The sequence below is a fragment of the Lacerta agilis genome, chromosome 10 (genome assembly GCF_009819535.1).
Source record: "Lacerta agilis isolate rLacAgi1 chromosome 10, rLacAgi1.pri, whole genome shotgun sequence".
NCBI lineage: Eukaryota > Metazoa > Chordata > Lepidosauria > Squamata > Lacertidae > Lacerta > Lacerta agilis.
This window is the reverse complement of record NC_046321.1, coordinates 65,426,135-65,445,756: the sequence shown is the minus strand read 5'-3', so window position 1 is coordinate 65,445,756 and position 19,622 is coordinate 65,426,135. Positions and strand designations below refer to the sequence as shown.

The 19,622-nt window shown below is 41.5% G+C and overlaps 1 protein-coding gene across 18 annotated transcripts in view; it reads left to right on the top strand.

The window, feature by feature from the left end:
* The window catches only part of MAGI2 (membrane associated guanylate kinase, WW and PDZ domain containing 2), a 600,602-nt gene that overhangs the window by 436,292 nt on the left and 144,688 nt on the right, over nucleotides 1-19,622 (top strand). For 12 of the 18 annotated variants that reach the window (XM_033162889.1, XM_033162881.1, XM_033162882.1 and 9 more), the window contains 4 exons: nucleotides 560-617; nucleotides 8,113-8,234; nucleotides 9,805-9,933; nucleotides 10,873-11,055. In XM_033162889.1, coding sequence (XP_033018780.1) covers nucleotides 560-617; nucleotides 8,113-8,234; nucleotides 9,805-9,933; nucleotides 10,873-11,055 — 492 coding nt within the window. The remainder of the gene's footprint in view (nucleotides 1-559; nucleotides 618-8,112; nucleotides 8,235-9,804; nucleotides 9,934-10,872; nucleotides 11,056-19,622) is intronic. The other 6 variants (XM_033162886.1, XM_033162885.1, XM_033162884.1 and 3 more) reach the window with 2 other exon arrangements.

The following is a 19,622-nucleotide window of genomic DNA, read 5'->3' as shown; positions in this document are numbered from 1 at the left end:
TGAGCTCAGCTGTCATCCTCCTTCAATAACCGCCCTGTGAATTGGTTTAGGCAGTAACATGCAGCTTTGTCTCTGTACTGAATTGGGAACATTCCTCTTGCAGGTGTTGTGTAGTGGTGATGTTTTGTTTTGTTTTGTTTTGTTTTGTTTTGTTTTGTTTTGTTTTGTTTTGTTTGTTTTACAATATTTTTCGTGTTTTGTCTTTGTCATCTATGGCAAATACAATTTCTTGGGTAGAAAAGACTCTCCCTGATTTCCCTGGGCAATAATATCGTAGCCGATATGCTACTATTTCTGGCACAGACAACTGCACAGTAAGAGAGTAGCTAAAATCCTTCTCAGACGGTGATTACCCTGCATTTTCATGCCAGCTTTCAAGCTGGAGCTACTTGTGACTGCCATGGGATATGTCTAAAATTTGGCATTGGTTTTGAGCACTATATTTAACTTTGTAATGTGGTTGCCACACTTGACAACAATACTCTTTCATTATTACAGTATTAGAAATCTTGGCATCCAGTGCTGTATTTACTGAGAGGCATTACTTTTTGTTTTTCAGAGCTACCATATGGCTGGGAGAAAATTGATGATCCCATTTATGGCACTTATTATGTTGAGTAAGTTTCCAAGACCAATATTAATTTACTATTAATCTTGCATAAACTGTTGTCTATGTCCCAGAACAGTGCTTCAAATTGAGAAGATGTGTACCCCACTGTTTTTTGCCTACACATAGAAATGTGTCAGGAAATAGAAGACTCAATAGAAAAGATCTGCAAACTTCTAATGTGAAATCCAGAGAACTTGGGATCCCCATGTGTTCCTCATCACATACCATAAGCAACCGTTGAGGTCTGAAGCTCCTCAGTCCATTTGTACCAACATAAGAAATCATCTTATTCAAAAATCCACAGCTGTAGACGTTATTTACATGGTTAGATATAACAAAAATTATATGTGGATTTTATAACTCAGCTGCCAAACCCAAAGCTGATGTTCCACTGTGACATCTGAGTAGCTAAGCCAAGAGCAGTGACTCGGTGACTGGATACTGCTGCCACAGAATATTTTAAAGACTTGCTTTCTCTCACTTGTCACCTGAGGCCTAGCTGTGTTTTCCTGCTGCCTTGTGTGTCATAAGTATTGGATGGGATGCAGGGCCTTCTCAGATGTGGCACCCAAACTGTGGCACCCTTTACCTAGAGAGGTCCATTTGGTTTTCTCCTTAGGCTGCAATCTTGACAGTGAATCCCACTGAATTTCATTTGATTCACTTTTGAGTAGATTTGCATAGGATTGTGCTGTTAGTCACTTTAAGGCAAATTGTAAATTCATTATTTTGTCAAGTATTTGGTCTGATTTGTGTGGTTTTTTTCTGCACTGTTATGTTTTCTCTATGTTTTTAGATGTCCACCCATTCCAACTATGTCTGCTAAGATGATGACTATGAATCGGATAAAATTATATATTTTGTTGTTATTCTGTAATATATAAATTTTATCTATGATTATGAGCATTGAACGGCAGGGTATAAATTTTATGTTATGTTAAATAAATAAATAAACAAGTATGCTTGTGGATTCACTACTAGTAGTGGAACATACCGAAAACCATTTTGTCATGATGTTGCACCATCTTTCCTCAAACCTTATATCCCATAATAATAATAAATAATAATAATTTTATACCCCTGCCTTCTGGTTGGGTTTCCCCAACCGCTCCGGGCAGCTCCCAGCAGAAAAGTGAAAACGTGATAAAACAACAAACATTAAAAACTTCCCTAAACAGGGCTGTCTTCAGATGTCTTCTAAATAACAACAATAATTTTATTATATTAGGCAAAGTCGCATACAGAATGTGTGTGTTGGGTGAAATGTCCACAAACAGGCATATGTGTTTCACGCAAACTTATGTGGAAATGAGGAGAACTTAGTTAAAGATTGGAAAAATTAGAAACTGGGAGATACTGGAATTGACAGATTCATCTATCCTTCTCGGGCACTGGTCAGTGCCTGGACAGGAGGCTGCCTGGAAACACAGTTTGTCACCTTTCCCATCATATGTAAAAGGCAGGAAATGAGATTTGCCACTTCAATTACATTCCTCAGCTATTCGCAATGCCTGTAAAGGAGGGGAATAAAATGTAATCATCTTTTAGTTGAAGAGTTTTAATTGCACACAAGCCAGATTTTTGTACGTTCAATTACATGACATTTACCATGGGAAATATCACTTCTAATATTTTCCCAACGTAATCTATGTTTTCAAAAAGCGTTATGTGTATGCATCTTCAGCTTGCTCTCTGTGCAAGTAGGTTATAAGGATAAATTGCTTCCATAAATAGACAAAATTAATTATCTTACCCCAGTGAGACACTATTCCAAATCTGCAAGCAATGAAAGAGAAAGAAATGCAAAGGAATGCTTCATTATTTGCACACACACGCACACACACGCGCACACACACACTCTTTTTAATGTATTATGTATATGTAGGAAGAGCTAATAAAACCACACTGCCAGAAATGCATAATCATAAGGAATAAATCTCTGTGCACGTTGGATTTGACATTGGCACTGCATTATCTTACAGTGGAGATGGGCATAACATTTGTAGTACAGGTTTGGAAGTACCCTCAATAAATTGAGTCAAACTGTTTTCCTTGAGTTGACAGCTTTTAAGAGCATAGCTTTCCAGAATGTTAAAGATTGCGAGCAGGAGTCCATGTAGGTTTACTCAAGAAGTAAGTCCCCCGATGCCACTGGGACTTACTCTCTAGTAGTGGTGCCTGCATACAGTTGAACTGCCTGTGGTAAAAAGGCAGCTAGAAATTGATTGGCTAACAGGGATGTGGCCTACGGGTGCACACTGTAATTTCTGGAGCATTTTTGCGGCAGCTGTTCATTGCAGGGAACGCAGTTGATAAGCTGAAGGGCAAACCTATAAGTGGATTAATGTACACCTCTTACCTGGCCTGTCTGTATCAAAGGGCTTGCAAGGATGTCCCTCTTCACCAGGATCAAGGCTTAAGCCCAACATTCAGGGCTGCAACTGCTCCCTGGCCCAAGATAGATTTCACAGCAAAAGGTCTCCTTTCTAAAACTCACATTCAATCCTGCTCTGTGTGGCGACATTTGGAGCCTATGCACATCATGTTTCTGTTGGATTGATGACCGCATTACGTGCGGTTCCTGTAGGTCAGCTACCCACCTGGCTGAGCCACATAATATTCTGGTTGGTTAGCTAGTACATTACCGCATCATATTGGCCTTGAGCAAAATGCAATTTCTCTGCCTCAGTTCACTGCTAAAAACAAAACAAAACAATGTGAGTTATAGTGTGTTGTGAGGGCAACAATGAAGGCTACATAACAGGGATGAGGCATCTGTGGTCTTCCAGATTTTGTTGGACTCCCAACTCCCATCAGCCCCAGCCAGTGTGGTCAGTGGTCAGGGGGGTGGCAACTGCAATCTGGCCACATCAAGGAGTGCCATGGGCTAGATACCCATTGCAGATCAGAAGCACTATGCAAAACTATCATAAGTGCCTGAAAAATACCAAGTAGGAACTACGGAAAGGTTGCTTTATGGATCATTTTGCAATCAGCACTAGCTTAAATGTATTTTCAAGCTCTTCATATTTGCCTATGGATAAAAGAAAAGCTGTATATGGACTTTAAATTACATGAAATGAATCTGCTTAGTCACGTTACAGGAAGCAATTCTCGAAGGCAGTAGAACCCACCCATAGGGTAGCAAATTACAATGGAGACTGACTAATAGATCATCTGCCTTCATTCCTTTTAAAGTTGTTCCTCGAATGAAGCGGGAGTCTTATGAGACAAATCATTACCTACTTTCCCCATGATTTCCCTTTTCCCCTTTCATTCTTTCTCTGGTCAGCATATCAGGCTTGTAAAGAGCAGTTTTGTTTCTATTAGCAGCTCCCAATTTTGCTGTCAAATTTTATTTTGTCGTAAGTCCTTACGGGCTACTTAATTGCTTCTGACACTGTTTCTAGCTACATCCAAAAAGCTTCTGTGCTCCTTTTAAAAGCAGGAGGAGGAAAAGTCACTACGGGAGATAAGGCTTTAGACTGGGAAAATGGAAGGGAGAAAGAGGGTGCTTAAATCACCCACACACACCTGATCCTCCTGGTGGCTGTTTCTCCACTTCAGATAATTTAAGCAAACAATATTTTTGGAACCTAGGAAGTTACCTTATAAGACCACTGGCCCACCTAGTTCAGTATTGTCTACAATGGACTTCTCCAACATGGTGCCTTTGGCCATGCTGGCTGGGGCTGAAGGGAATTGCAGCCTGGGAACATCGACAGGCAGCAGCTCTCTACAGTTTCAAAGAGGAGTCGCTTCCAGCCAGGGATTGTCCCTGGGAGTTTTTGCATGGAAAGTTGGTGCTCTACTACTAAAATCCAACTTTGTTGGGAGCAGCCCACAAACGGCCCTCTGGTGCCTTGTTACTTTATTAACTTAAAATATTTTTAGGCTGCTTTCTCCCCAGCACATACCCTAACTCTTTTTTAAAAAATGTTTATGTGCCTCTACATATTGCAGCATCTATCTATCTATCTATCTATCTATCATCTATAAAAGGTGTTTTGGTCAAGACCTGCAATATGATGAAGCCCTGGTGGGGTTAAAAGTTGCAGCACTCTCATGTTCATAAAGTCTTTTATCGTCAGCATAAAGATCTGTGTTTTAATCTGCTGTCTAAGCTCAATAGGCCCGAAGTGAAAATTGCTTCCCATTTTTCATTATAAAAAGTGACAGTGTAACACTTTCCTTTATTACTGGTGTTTAACAGATGACTTGGTTTTTAAGGAGACAATATCCCATTATAATATAGTGTCTTAATTATGTCATAAAAATGGATAAATCATAAAAAGTTAAATTGCGTAGCAAATTTGGTCTTTTGGAGTGGGGGGTGGGGGAATGCTCTCCTCAGTTTTTGAAGACACCTTCTTTCTTTCCATGGGTCAGTTCACACATCTCCCAGCCAGGGGACCAGCATAAGTTTGCAGTCTTGGTGGCGGCTCTTTCTTCAGCATCTTGTGTAGCATCTAATCAGGGAGGGCACTTCCCATTTCAATGCTTGAGGTGGGAAATGGGAAGTGTCGCTTTGCCTTGCTGCTGCTCCTGCCACTCCCTACCTGCTCCTGCCGTCGCCACTGCCTGCCACTCTGCTGCCACTCTCTGCCCTTGGCAGCACCAATTTCAGGCAAGATTGCACTGATTTTGGATGAGACCTGGTCCCAAATTGCGTGACATCTTGTTCCAAAATTGCGGGAGATCTTGCTCAGGCAATTTCAGGTAAGATCTCATTCCAAATGGACACAATCTTGCCCCCAATCGGTGCCAATGGTGGTGGCGCTTCTCCACTGCTAGTGGCGGCAGCGGGTCTGGCAGGGCACCCATGGACATGCTGCCTGGGAGGCTTCTGCTGTGTCAGGCAGCGGCCTCAGCCTGCCTAATGGCTGGGTAAGCTCTGGGTAAGCTCTGGTTGAATGGAGATACTATGAATGGAACTTAGAACCTTTCGCACGCAATACCATGTGCTCTGCCATGGAGCAAAATATCCCTGGGATATTCCTTTCTACATGTATCGTTCTGTGATTAGTTCATAAAGAATATTCACAACGTTAATGGCCCTGAGTGCTCACTAGAAGGACAGACCCTGAAGCTGAGGCTCCAGTACTTTGGCCACCTCATGAGAAGAGAAGACTCCCTGGAAAAGACCCTGATGTTGGGAAAGATGGAGGGCACAAGGAGAAGGGGACGACAGAGGATGAGATGGTTGGACAGTATTCTCGAAGCTACTAACATGAGTTTGGCCAAACTGCGAGAGGCAGTGAAGGATAGGCGTGCCTGGCGTGCTCTGGTCCATGGGGTCACGAAGAGTCAGACACGACTGAACGACTGAACAACAACAACAATTGGCAGATCTAGTGATGCAGAATCTGTATTTGATGCAAATGTTGATGGTGCAAATATTACAGTTTCCTTTTGAGGCGGTGGCTTTTCTCGTGGTGGCGATTGTTGTTAATTTCATTTATTAATCTTCTCATGTGGTTGCAGGTCTCATAAACAAGGCAGAATAGATCCACAACTAGATTACTCCTCTCTGTTTGAATAGCTGTCAGAGGACAGGCCTCTCTTTGTAGAAATGTTCTATTTAAATGACTGCCCTGTCCTTATAGAAAATGAATCCTTGGAAGGGAGAACAGGGCCTTTAAATCGCCCATCAACACCTAACAGCTGTACAGGAGACTGAGCGAGCACATAGGTCACCCGGTTACACTCTTCTCCACTATGATGAGATGGATTGTATTTCTGTTTCTAAATTTGCATCTTTACATACAGATATGCATATGAAAATTTATGCAAATATTGTCTTCTTATTTTTTTGGTAGTGCATTTCCCCTGTTTTTGGTGTTGCAGAAGTGGCCGCTCTAACCTCCACTCTGCATGCCTTTCTCATCAATTTTGTTAGTCCCATTTAGCTGAGAAACACTTTCAGCCAAGTAAATATATGTGTTGTAAATCCCATTGATTTCAGTAGCACCTACCTACTTGCCCGGACTGCACTTTTAAAGCTTGAACTGACATGTTTGTTAGACTGCCTTCTAGCTTCCTCTTTGTATACACCACAGACCGTAATTCCTATCTCGTTGGAAAACAGTATTTATTTAAAGATGTGATGAAAAAGAGCATTCATTATGTTCTGTGCAGTGGTGGTGGTCAGATACAAATCTGCTAGCAAATGTTTCAAAGTAGAAAGTATGACTTTTTTTCTTTAAAAAGTGCATTGGCAACAATTTTGGGGGTTCTGAGTAAGAGTTTCCATTCAAAGAAGCTGTTAATTTTTTTCTGGTATTGGGATGTGATGAAATTCTCATTCACCTGTACTGATGAACACCTGTGGATTGGTTCATGTGAGGGAAAGACAGTCCTTGAGGTATTGGGGTCCTGAACCTTACAAGGCTTTATAGTCAAAACCAGCATTTTTAATTCAGCCTGGAAGCTAGCATTGGTGTTATATGTTGAGACTGCCTTATCCCGCTCAACAACTGTGAGGCCAGGTTCTGCGCCAGCTGCATTTTCCAACCTGACTTCAGAGGCACCCCAATGTACAGCACGTTGCAGTAGTACAACATCAAGGTTACCAGAGCACAGAAGACAGAAGTTAGACTGTCCCTGTCCAGATAGGATCACAGCTGGGCCAAAAGCTGAAGCTGATGGAAGGCCCTCCAAGACCACTTCAGCCTCAAGCGACCGTTCTTAATGTTCTTGCATTGACACGCATCGTTAAACTGTGCATATTAAAAAATTAGTAGCGTTGACTTTGTATGGTTTGCTTATTTGTTTGTTTAGTGCCCTGCCCTTCCTCCAAGGAGTCCAGAGAGACATTCATGTCTCACAGTGGCATATGATAAGCTGGAAGGTCGCCATGGTCCTTCATAGATCTGGATTTCCAACATCCAAGCCCAGCACTCTACTACACCACATTCAGTTTCAATAATCATATTTCCAATAACAGTATGTATTCAAATGAATCATCTCCAGAAATACTGCCCTTGAATTCTCCTTAGGCTCATAGGAAGCTGAGTTACGCGACTTTATACCCAGTCAGTCCATTAGCATTTGTCTACACTGCAGACAAGGTTTCAGGCAGAGCCTTTCTTAGTTCTACCTGGAAGTGCCTGCCAGCCAGGAGCTGAACTTGGGATCTTCTGCACTCAAACCATGTGCTCTATGGTCCATCTCAAAATTACATTTCTAGGGTTGCCATACAGTCGGAAGCAGTATCCGGGTGGAAATCGGTAAAAATGTCTGGGTAAATCCGGATGTATGGTCAAGAAAAGCTCAAGAACTTTGGGCAAAAAATAAATAAATGCTCAGCCAACAACTTTGCCCCCACAAAAAAGCAACCCTAACAGTTTCCTGCTAAAGGACCTAAATGTATCCTGACAAATTGTTCACTATAGGGATGCCTCAGGTTTGCCTGCTTGAGAGAGTGCAGCCAATGATCACTATTCAAAACGCAGATTTGGAAAAGGATCAACTGGGATTGACAGTCTTACCTTTTCCCTCAGCCACATAAATAGAAGAACACAATTTGAAAATCCTGTTTTGGAAGCAAAGAGGAAGCTACAGCAGCGTGCCATGACCAATGCAGAACTTGGAACCAAGCCTATGCCGGCCCAAGGTTTCCGAGGTACAGTATCATGTCAGTGCACCATATTTAAAACTAAATCAATTCCATTAAATGTTCCAATTCTTATGGCAAAATGATCAATGTATAAATATAGAAATGAAAGTAACCTCTATTTTTCCACAATAGAGAAGAAAATATGAAAAGGAATGTTACCCTTGAGTTCAGCTCGTGTTCTTAAATTTTCTGAGATGACAAATCCAGCAAAAACATGTTGTAACTGAATCTTCTCCCACAGGGAGTCTTAGATTTTGTCATAGTAAAGTTTTACCAATGGGGGATGATCCTGTATGGGCCAGCCTATATAAGACAAAATAAAAGTTAAATTTCTTAGCCGGTGGGATTCGTTCTTGTGCATGGAAACAGAAAGAACAAATAAAATTAAGTGTATTGGGGTTGCACATTTGAGACCGTAGGAAGCTTTTAAAGTTTCAGGGGAGGGGCCATCCAAGAAGCAAGAACCCAAATAAAAATACAAAGCCCTGAACAATGTGGGTCCAGAATGACCACCTGAGCCCTTATATTCCAGTGATCTCAATCACTGAGATCATCCAGAGAGCTGCTGTTTGTTATCTCCCATGCTTCATACACCAGCTGGCTTCAACTACCATAGAAGCCAGGCCTTTAGTATTGCTGGTCTCATGCTATGAAATACTCTTCTAGTGGAGATTCAGTGGCCATTCTCTTTTTTTATGCCAATATGCCTGTTAAGTTCTTCTTTTCAAGATGAGTCAGTCATTTTATGATTATTTTGTATTGCTTTTATGTATCGTACATTTTATTGTAATTGTATATATTATTGTTATTGGTATTTTTTTGTGAGTGGGTGATATATAAGATGGTTATAAATACAAATAAACTTTAAATAAAAAGAAAAGAGGTGGTTCATGGGTCCTCTGCCCTGTCACCTCAACAAGTAAGTATGCACAGAGCGGCTCACAGGGTGTAGGGGCTCAAAGTGTCTCTCCTGGTCCAGCTGTAGGACCAAAATGGACAGGACATTAAATATGTGAATGCAGTGAACATACCTGTTCCCCCCCCTCCTTTAACAAGTTTAGCTGCAGCGCCTGGGGAGGGTGCAGTACACTATGATCCCGCCAATCCTCTTCCCCACAAAAACTGCTTGATATTAACCCTGGTGGGGATGATAGCACAAGCAAGGATCAGGATCATAGAGTGAGTGGAAGGGTGGCCCAAACTCCATGTGCCATGTTCCTCATCCTGCTCATCGCTCCCCACTCCACAGCTACTATTGTTAAAGGGGGAGAACCAAACACATTAACTGCATTCAAGCATTTAATGTCATCTTTGTTTGGGGCCAGTGATATACAGTCAACCTGGACAGTGTTCTGTTAGAGGAATTTTACCTCACATTGAAGCTTCTTCTTAGGGAGCTGTTCCTCACATTTGGAGAACGATGGCTTTAGAGCCCTGCTTGTTGGGAAGTTTTGAGATTGAATACCTTGGTGATGCGGAAACATGCTGGTTAACAATCTATATATGGGTATAGAGATTATTATTTTTTTACCTAAGCTTGTAGCCAAAGAATGAGGCTTCTTCTCCTTTATAACAGTAGAAAGCTCCTCATCAACATTACCTAGGCCCAAACTTGTTCACCCGTGCCCAGCGCCTCAGAGGTCTCGCAGTGTGAGTGACCTGTCTCTGTATCGGCGGGACATTGCTGGAGTGTACAGGCTTTATGGTATGTTCAAGTGCTGCTGTTTACCCAGGCGGCACTTTTGTAAAACAAGTAGCGAGCTGCATTTTTTTTTTAAGGAAAAAAAACCACCCTTTTCACCTTTCCCCATACCTTTTCTTACACAATAAAGCACAGAGCAGAGGCACTGGATGTCAGGTGAGGCCATTTAATTTTGCCTGCTGGTCTTTGTCACACTTTACACAGAATCACACTGAACGTTGATGTCTAGGTCACAGAACCGTCTCACAAGTTGTAACTGTTATCTGTCCCATACTAAAACCCTGCTTGTTCACATAATGTGTATGCTTGTGTACACACACACACACACACATTTGCTGTGTGTGTCTAAGCAAATTCCACTGCTATTTGGAATTATTTTACAAAGCTACTTCAATAAATTAAAAAAAAATGAATGACTAACTTTTCTTTTACAACTTGCAACAAACAAACAACTGCAACCTTGTACTCACTCACTTGGGACTAAGTCTTATTGTATTAGTTACAGGTGGGTAGCCGTGTTGGTCTGCCATAGTCGAATCAAAATAGAAAATTCTTTCCAGTAGCACCTTAGAGACCTACTGAGTTTGTTCGTGGTATGAGTTTTCGTGTGCATGCACACGAAAGCTCATACCAAGAACAAACTCAGTGGGTCTCTTATTGTATTGAATAGGACTTAATTCCAATTAGATGTGTGCATAAGGTTGCACTCTAAGACACTTTAGATAAGGAAACCCTGCCTTTGCTGGTTTTTACCTCCAGTAGAAGATAACTCAGTAATGCTTTTGTTTCACTGGGAATGCTTGCACTTTTATTTTGCTTTTATTTTTCAAAACTGCCACCCTGTTGCCTGCTGTTGCTTCTGCTGCACTCTGGGGACCCAGTCACTTTGTTTACAGCACAGCCAAAACATTGTTTGTTTTCTCTTTATGTTGACTGATGTAGAAAAACCGCTCTTCACCCGTGATGCCTCACAACTGAAAGGGACTTTCCTCAGCACGACTCTTAAAAAAAGCAATATGGGGTTTGGATTTACCATCATTGGTGGGGATGAGCCCGATGAGTTTCTCCAGGTGAAGAGTGTCATTCCTGATGGGCCTGCAGCACAGGATGCCAAAATGGAAACAGGTAAGTCGGAGGCTTTCCTTAATTTAGAGGAGGATGGCTTAAACTTAGCACCCGTTGTTATTTCCCAGTTGGCCTGTGTGTACATTAGACCTTTGCACACAGAGAGCAACCAGTCAGATTGTTCTTTCTCTGTTCAGACATTCTACAGAGTGATTGCCCCTCCTCTGTTTATTTGGACTGTAGGACTGGCTAACTTCAAATTCAGACAGCGGAGCTAGCACTATGTTTTGATCAAGCAAGAGGTTGAAAATGAATCAATTCATTCTTGCTTTCTTGGAGAATAGGACTATTTGGGAGGTAGCAACTTTATTTAACAGATGTGTGTTTATTTTACACTTTTAATAATAATAATAATAATAATAATAATAATAATAATAATAATAATAATATCTAGAGGTCGTGGTCCAGCAAGTCACAAGAGTGCCAGATTTCAAATGGCACTTGGACGTATTTCCACTTCTGTATTCAGTCATGCAAAGAGTGTGCATTTATGCTTTGCTAGGGCACAGCTTAATGTTCCAAGTCTGTTCTTAGCCATCCTGTTTGATATGTGAAGAGGAGAGGCGTTTGAGATCCAAGGTACAACTGTACTTGAAATTGAGTCTTGAATATAACATAGGAAAAGGTCACTTCTGCTTCCTTCTGAGTTCCCGATCACCAGATATCTTCCCTGAATCTAGTTTTCTACACCAGCTTTGCTGTTTCATTACTAAGAGTGCTCCAGATTGTTGGCTTTACATATTCCCTAGCCTGTGTGATTTATGGGGAACTCCTGTCTGATGGTGTCCCACAGATCTGCATCTTCGTTTGTGTTGTATACTGGATATAGTTATCTTGTTGTTTTGGTACTTTGAATTCTGAATATAGAATAGAGGTAAACAGGATATAAAAGCAGACAAGTTTTAAACTGCTCAGCAGGGATGATACCATGAGGCTTGTATCTACAAGCAGAGGCTTATGTTATACAGGTACATTGACTTTTCACTCACATAAGCAAACTGTTGCAGCAGGATTGGGCAAGATTTGAAAAAGAGGGTGCTGCTTGCAAGTGAGAAAAAATAGGAGCATATATAGGCACTGTGTTGCAATGGAATTAATGCAAAATGGGTCTGTGTCCTTTCTGATTTTTCTGATTTTTCATGGCACCCTTTGTCATATCTATTGCACATGAATATGCTGTGTAAAAGTAGCACTTCTTAAGTCCTTCTTAAGTCCTTCCTTTCTTTTTTCACTTTAGTATTTGTAGAGAGCTTCCTATGACAGCCATTTACAACCATTATGATCTTACAATGGACAATCGCAACATCTTCTTTTTGGAGTAATTCAGATTCTTACATTCCTCAAATGAAGTTACTCACTAAACCCTGGTCTCAGCTCATATTAAGATGACCTTGCAGGAACAGAGGGACTTCATTGCCCTGGTGTTCATCTTTTTGAAAATTAATATTTCTGTTTTACTTCACAGTAATTCTATCACTTTCATTCAATCTGAGCTTCCTCCAGTGCCAAGATAATACCTGTATATTCCCATTTATGTTAAACAAAATCTCTGGATAAGGTATTTTCTTGTATTTCAGAGTTATTGAATTCAAATCCTCTTGAGGCTTCAGTTTTATTGCATTTTCTTCTGAGCTCCCCCCCTCCCCCCGCCTTCCTATCAGAACTAGGCAGATCTCTATATTTTCTGCACGCTGTTGAAAACCTTACATAAGCCACAGTTTCAAATAAGATTTCAAATATTGCAGAGCTCAGGACTTTCTTGGTTTGTGATGAAAAATAATGGGATATGAATAAAGAGCAAAATATCATAAAATGGGCATTGGTTTGGGGCCTATCTAGAAGAGTTTAAATTTTCAGGAAAAAAGCTAATCTTCAGATAAAAGCTTCAGTGTTCCATCAATATGTGTGCTTCTGGAGGCAAGTATTACTTACAACCACTAAAATAACATTGCCTGTTCATTTCCATTGTTCCATTGCCATTTTCCCTTATCTTTTCCCCTTATCTTCACCTTTTCTCCATGAAAAGTTACCGTACCTTCATTTGTTCACATCTCTACATTATTACATTGTTATGCTATTCAGTTGTTCTTGGGTATAGACTTCTATTTTCTGTCTTTCTGTCTGATATACCGGTACTTTGCTCCCGTTCTTATTCTAATTGCTGCTTTCACCCCAGTTGTTTATTGAGCTTGTGGGCACTCGGATGATCTTTATTACAACTCAGTTCTAGAACAGTTCTATGCACACATCAGTTTCAGGGACCAGGCTCAAAGACCTTGAGCAGATGCAAGGAGACAAGTGGAAGTCTTGGGAACTAGCAATAGCTACTGCATAGTCAAGGCCAGAGTGGCACATAAACATTTCCCTAGTGGACCAGTTAAGGTGGCACAAAGACTAGCAGATTTGACTTGCCAACAAAGACAGGCTGCATTTCTGTTTATTAAAAAATAATAACACACCAGCCAGAACATAACTCGCTTTTGTCTAAACAAAGGCCTGGAAACGATGCCTTTTGAGGAACGGGTTAGGGAGCTGGGTATGTTTAGCCTGGAGAAGAGAAGGTTAAGGGATGATATGATAGCCATGTTCAAATATATAAAAGGATGTCATATAGAGGAGGGAGAAAGGTTGTTTTCTGTTGCTCCAGAGAAGCGGACACGGGGCAATGGATTCAAATTACAAGAAAGAAGATTCCACCTAAACATTAGGAAGAACTTCCTGACAGTGAGAGCTGTTTGACAGTGGAATTTGCTTCCAAGGAGTGTGGTGGAGTCTCCTTTTTTGGAGGTCTTTAAGCGGAGGCTTGACAGCCATCTGTCACGAATGCTTTGATGGTGTTTCCTGCTTGGCAGGGGGTTGGACTGGATGGCCCTTGGGGTCTCTTCCAACTCTATGATTCTATAAACAAAATAAAAAATAAAAAAAATTCATTCCAGTAGCACCTTAGAGACCAAGTAAGTTTGTTCTTGGTATGAGCTTTCGTGTGCATTTGTCTGTCTCTCTGTGTGTTTTAGACTCTCTTTTCTGCCCCACTAGCCCCAGGACCAAACATAGATCATATCAGGCAAGTATCACGAAATGCCTTTGGCTTTCTCTGTGATCAGTCTGCTGTGCTACTGCATCAGCTACCTTTGGCATGCCCTCCTCTGTAGCCAGGAGTGCCTTTTCCTAGCTTTACCTAGTCTGCCAGCTACATCTATTCCTAGACAAGAGTAGCCTGGCCGCAGTAGTCAATGCATTGGAAGCCTTGAGGCTGGATTATATTGCAGTGCATTATGCTGGTGCTCTGGGAACTCCGGCTGGTGCAGAACGCAGAGGCTAGTCTGCTGATGAGGGAACATGGCCACCAGCATCCGTTCTGTCCGCCCATTTGCTAGCAAGCCAGGTTTGAAATTCTTGTATTAATTGAGAAAGCCCCAGACAGCTTAGACCCATTGTACCTTAGATACTTACATGAAACCTTATATCCCAGTTTGACCACTGACATCATGTGATACTAACATAAATGCATTCTGTTAGGGGAATTTGGCTTGTAAAATATATACGTTAAGCAAAATTACATGCACACGCAAAAATGTATATACTAGGACAAATTTGCACTAAAGTGCTGATGAATTTTCATGAGAACTTAAAATAATCCACAAGCTATTATGGAAATGTGGAAAACCGAAGTCAGGATTGGAAAAATGAGAAACTGAAACTGAAATATTTGTCTGCCCCTAATCAGAAATCCTTCCAACCAGAAATCCTGTTTTCACAGTTTCTGTTTTCACAGTTTCTGAAGTGATGGCAGAGAATGCGATTTCATATTCATTTTTTAAATACAGCCATACCTCGTGTTGCGTTAGGTTCATGTTGCGTCTTTTCAGCTTGTGAATGCAGCAACCCCGGAAGTGTATACTTCTGGGTTTCGCCGCACGCGCAGAAGCGTTCTGCGCACTTCACGCATGCGCAGAAGCGTTCTTCGCGTATGTGCAAAAGCGTTCTGTGCGCTTCGCACATGCTCAGAAGCGCTCTATCATGCTCCGCGCTTGCACAGAAGCGCTGCTCTAGTTGCAGATTTTTCGGTGTGTGAACGGCACCCCGGAATGGATTGTGTCTGCAACTAGAGGTACCACTGTAAAGTGGCATTATTGTGGTGTCATCTACATGGGAAGGTCCACCCACCTGTGCCATCTTTCAGTGTGATAGGCCATCTAGACCCCTTCTGTGAGACCCTACAAAACGTAACATGATATGGAGCTTGTTCATTTATTTCTTATCTTCCTCATAGCACCAACCATGCAGCTGTCTATCCTTAACTGGGCCTGGCATGCTGCAGACGGGACGTTTTATAGCCCTTCCTAGCTGTCATGATTCCAGCCCCCGCTGCAAGAAAGACCCTAGCCCTGTGAGCTCTTATGAAGCAATTGCCGGCGGGGGGAGTCTAATGAAAAGCAGAGCTGACATCTCTTTGGTTTTCTGTTTGCACAGGATGACAAAAATCTCCAAATTGGAAATGGTAGTTGTCACAATTTAATTTCCCAGTTCGTTCACTAATGGCAAATTATGTGTATTGTTTCACTACATGAGGTATCAGGAGGGTGAAAGGATCTGGTGGTCTTGTATAAACAAATGACAAGCAAATGAGACTTCGTAGTGATGTATAAAGATTAATAACCTAGAACTGTCTTTTGAAATGTATCATTTCAGCATTCCATCTTTGGTTTCAACTTAATGGCACTGCATTTTTACATGTTGTTATTTTATATAATATAATCCCCCACCCGCATTGTACTTCTCCAGCAGATACTTTTTATCTAGTAGGCAGACTGCTATCTTTAAACCAACTGCAAGTCTCTAAGTTGAAAGTATGTGGACCTCCACAAAAATTAATAATAATAAAATGCACTTCTTGTTGGCAACCACCTGTCTCAAGATACAGCTGTGGCTGTGGAGACCAATACAAGAGAGACCAATACAAGAGAGGGGCAGTGGCATGTGGCGAATTTTTTAATTTTTTATTTGGTAGGGCAACAGTTAGGGCACGAGGCGCCAGTTAGTGAGGATGATTGGGGGGGTGCCACATGCGTGAGTATTGCACCTCCCTCCCTAAGCCGGGGCAGAAGCTTCCAGGGCTTTGGGAAGAAGGCGCCAGGGGAACATTTAGGGGACTAGACTAGCTCCCTAGTCCAATGACTGCACACCACTGAGATGAAGGCATCCATTTTTGCTGTTACAGAGGCACCATGGCGTTTCTCCTCTCTATGCTCCTCCCAGTGGTCATATGCAAGGATGTAGGATAACTATAGTGAAACTTCCCCCCCCCCCCCATTCTCTTGAAAAGTGTTACCTGAACTTATGAGGACCGGGTATACTTAGCCCATTTGGCTATCATTTCATTTCAAACTCACGTTTTCGTTTCCCCCTCACAGTATGTAACTTCAGTTACAGGTAGGTAGCCGTGTTGGTATGCCATAGTCAAAACAAAATTTAAAATTAAAAAATGCATGCACACTTCAAATACACACATTCATTCATGCTAAGCCAAGACATGGTTTGGTGCCACAGAAACAAGCCCTGGGCAAAGTTTAGTGGTTTCTGTGGCCAGCAATGGAGCAGAGCCCAACCACTTCAGTGGGTTGTAATTATGGTGCCTGATTTATGAATAGCTCTACATAAATCAGTTTTACTTCTTTTGAGGTTTGCAGCTAATTTGTACTACCAAACACATTTCCTATGTTAGTAGCATGGAAATTTCATGACTGTCTCAAACTGTGAGGTTATAGATCTTGGTTTTCGTTGGCATGAACTGTAACATGGGCATGCCATATGTCACTTTAAGATCGCCCAGTCTCTTCCATCCTCCATCACAAATGAGTGGAGGAATTGTGTTAGTACCACCAAGTTCCCAATGCATATGCTGAGGAAAGGCTGCTCTCTTACACCTTGGCAACCCTGCCTCCCTGTCCTGTTGCCACCTTACTTGTTTCATCCTCTAGTCCAGATTCTGGGCCACATGGCACTCATTCTATCGCCACCTTTCAATCAAGGCCCACTTGGGTCAAAGCCCTTAAAGTTGGACAGTTGCTCCGAGTCTGTTCTTCTCCTTTCATTTGATAATCAACACTGCTACGTTACACATGAGGTGACCAGAAGCCTGTTTGTAAGTAGCTGCAAAAGGATAGATAGACTTGAAGTAAAAGGTTCTCTTCCTTCTTTTCTAGAAGCTACATTCTTCCTCTTCTGTCGCCCCCCCCCCCTTTTCATTCATGTAACACATGGTGTTAAGTGGGCTTTGGCTGAGAAAAGCAAGCTGCCATGGGGAGAGGCAAACAAGCTGGGGGCTCTTTCTAGTTCCTGTCATATTAGCCCTCAGGATTCACTTCCACTTCCACCTATCACGTAGGTTCTCCTAAGAGTTTTTGGAAATTTCAGAGTGCTCTAATCTTTGAGATAACTTCTATGCCCTGCAGACCTATATAGATGTTCGAGGTCATTGGTACAAAATGCTATAAATACGGTAAGCTAAACCGACTCAAGTGCTAATATTCTTTGCATATGTGATATATTATACTGCCATGATGTATTATACTGCCATATAAATAGCCCTTGAAATAAGCATTATGAGCAATTTACTAATCTATTTTGCTCTTGATTTCTCAGTAGATACGGAAACAATTTGCGGAGTAAATTAAATGGCAAGTGTGAATATCAGCATATTAGATTACATGTCTTTTCCAATTTATCAAGATAGCTAGATTCACATGGTAGAAAGGAGTTTCTCCCATCAGAATTTTCATCCTTAACTTCATTCTGCTTGTGGTTTTATTAAGAAGAACTTCTCTTATAATACAGCTCTCAGTGTGTGTGTGTAGTGTTGTTTGGATCATCAGACATCTGACATATTTACTTGTGACAGCATATACGTCTATGTCTGCATTAGCACTCTTTTATTTTTATATCAGTTTTGTACCTTTTTTGTCCCAGTACAAAGCTTATGCGTTCCTGTGGATGACCTATTTATTGAGCTTTTATCCAGTTTTTCTTGCAGAAAGCTTACACGGAGGTTAGATTATATACAGCCCATACTGAGCATTTTGTTCTTAATGGTTTGGAAGGAGGTTATATGACAGAGAGCATCCAACCTGATTTGCTATGTATTCCCATTAATCACCCATTCACTCCACACTTTTCATTTCCTCATCACTTTCCTAACCCGGGGGGGGGGGGACTATTTATTTTTTTAAGTGGATTTGTTTTGCTAGGGCAACAAAACACTTTTATCCACTCCAACTGAGCAAACCTAAATTTACTGGTATGCACTTGAAACCCTCTTACAAAATACTAACAGTATGAAGACGACCTACATTTCCAGTACAATGCATCCTTCACCTCCTGAAATTATGAACCTGGACTGTTAATTTTTGTAAACTTGCCCAGTTATACCTATGCTGTCGGTCATAAACTACTGTTAAAGGTAATGTGTCGGGAAATGCGGGAGGGTGACAGATTTGTGTCTACTCTGAAGTAAGTTTCATTTAGTTTAGTAGTGGGACTTATTCCTAGGTAAAAGGCCACAGGATTGCAGCCTAAGTGTTTTTTAAAAATAGTCAGGGCTCCGAGAATGGAAGGATACCACTATGGCTAGGAAGAGGGACAGTGTACTGCTTTGTCATGACCAATTGCATGAAGGTTTATTCTCCTTTAATGTATGAGCTACAGGATTTCTCATGAAACCCCTCACAAGTGGAATGCTAAACAGGAAGCATGTTGTCTCTATGAATGGCCCTGTTCAGTGTAGTTCCCCAGCACAACTGAGAATCCCTTTTTGTCAGAGGGAGAGGGTGAAAAGGGTTGGAAGTTGTTAAGAAAAAGAAATCAGAGTTCTGGTTTGCAGATAAAAAGAAGCTTGGGCTGTAGATTATATAGATATTGATGTATTTAGAGAGAAAGAGAAAGAGCTCAGAGACCAGCTCAACACATTTACACCCATCTTGTAGCATATGGGATCTAGCTTAAGAACTTGCACTGATGTTCTATATTAAAAGATCTGCTGGTTGTTTTTCTGTGTATAAACTAACATCTGAAGTGGTGACCCATGGAAGGTCCCAGCAGCTAACTGCCACGGCAAGCACAAATCTTGCAGTTTTACTTGTGTTGTGGTGAGAGGCATTTGCTGCAGTCTTCTGTATGTTTCCATTCCCGGCATCATGCCATGTAATGGGGCTGGCCAGCTGCAGCAACACCTGCACTGCCTTAAAAGCTCAGAGTTTCAACATCAAGACAAATCCTATTGCCTATCCCAAAGCCCTACCATAATTTTATCCCCCTCCCCTGAGCTAGAAAACTCTGAGACTTGAGAGCAAGCCTGCATCTAACCCATAGAAAGAGAAGCTGGTGTTGGAACCAGAATGCTGCTGCTTATTTGTTTCATACGAGGGATAAAACTGTGAAACTCCAGATTTGGAGTCTAGAATGATTTCATTGTTCTGGTGCTTCATATTATTTCCATGCTGGTATGCTCATACCTTGCTTTAGGGACCATTGCCAGTGTTGAAGTGAAATTCAGTTTCTGAATATGGAAA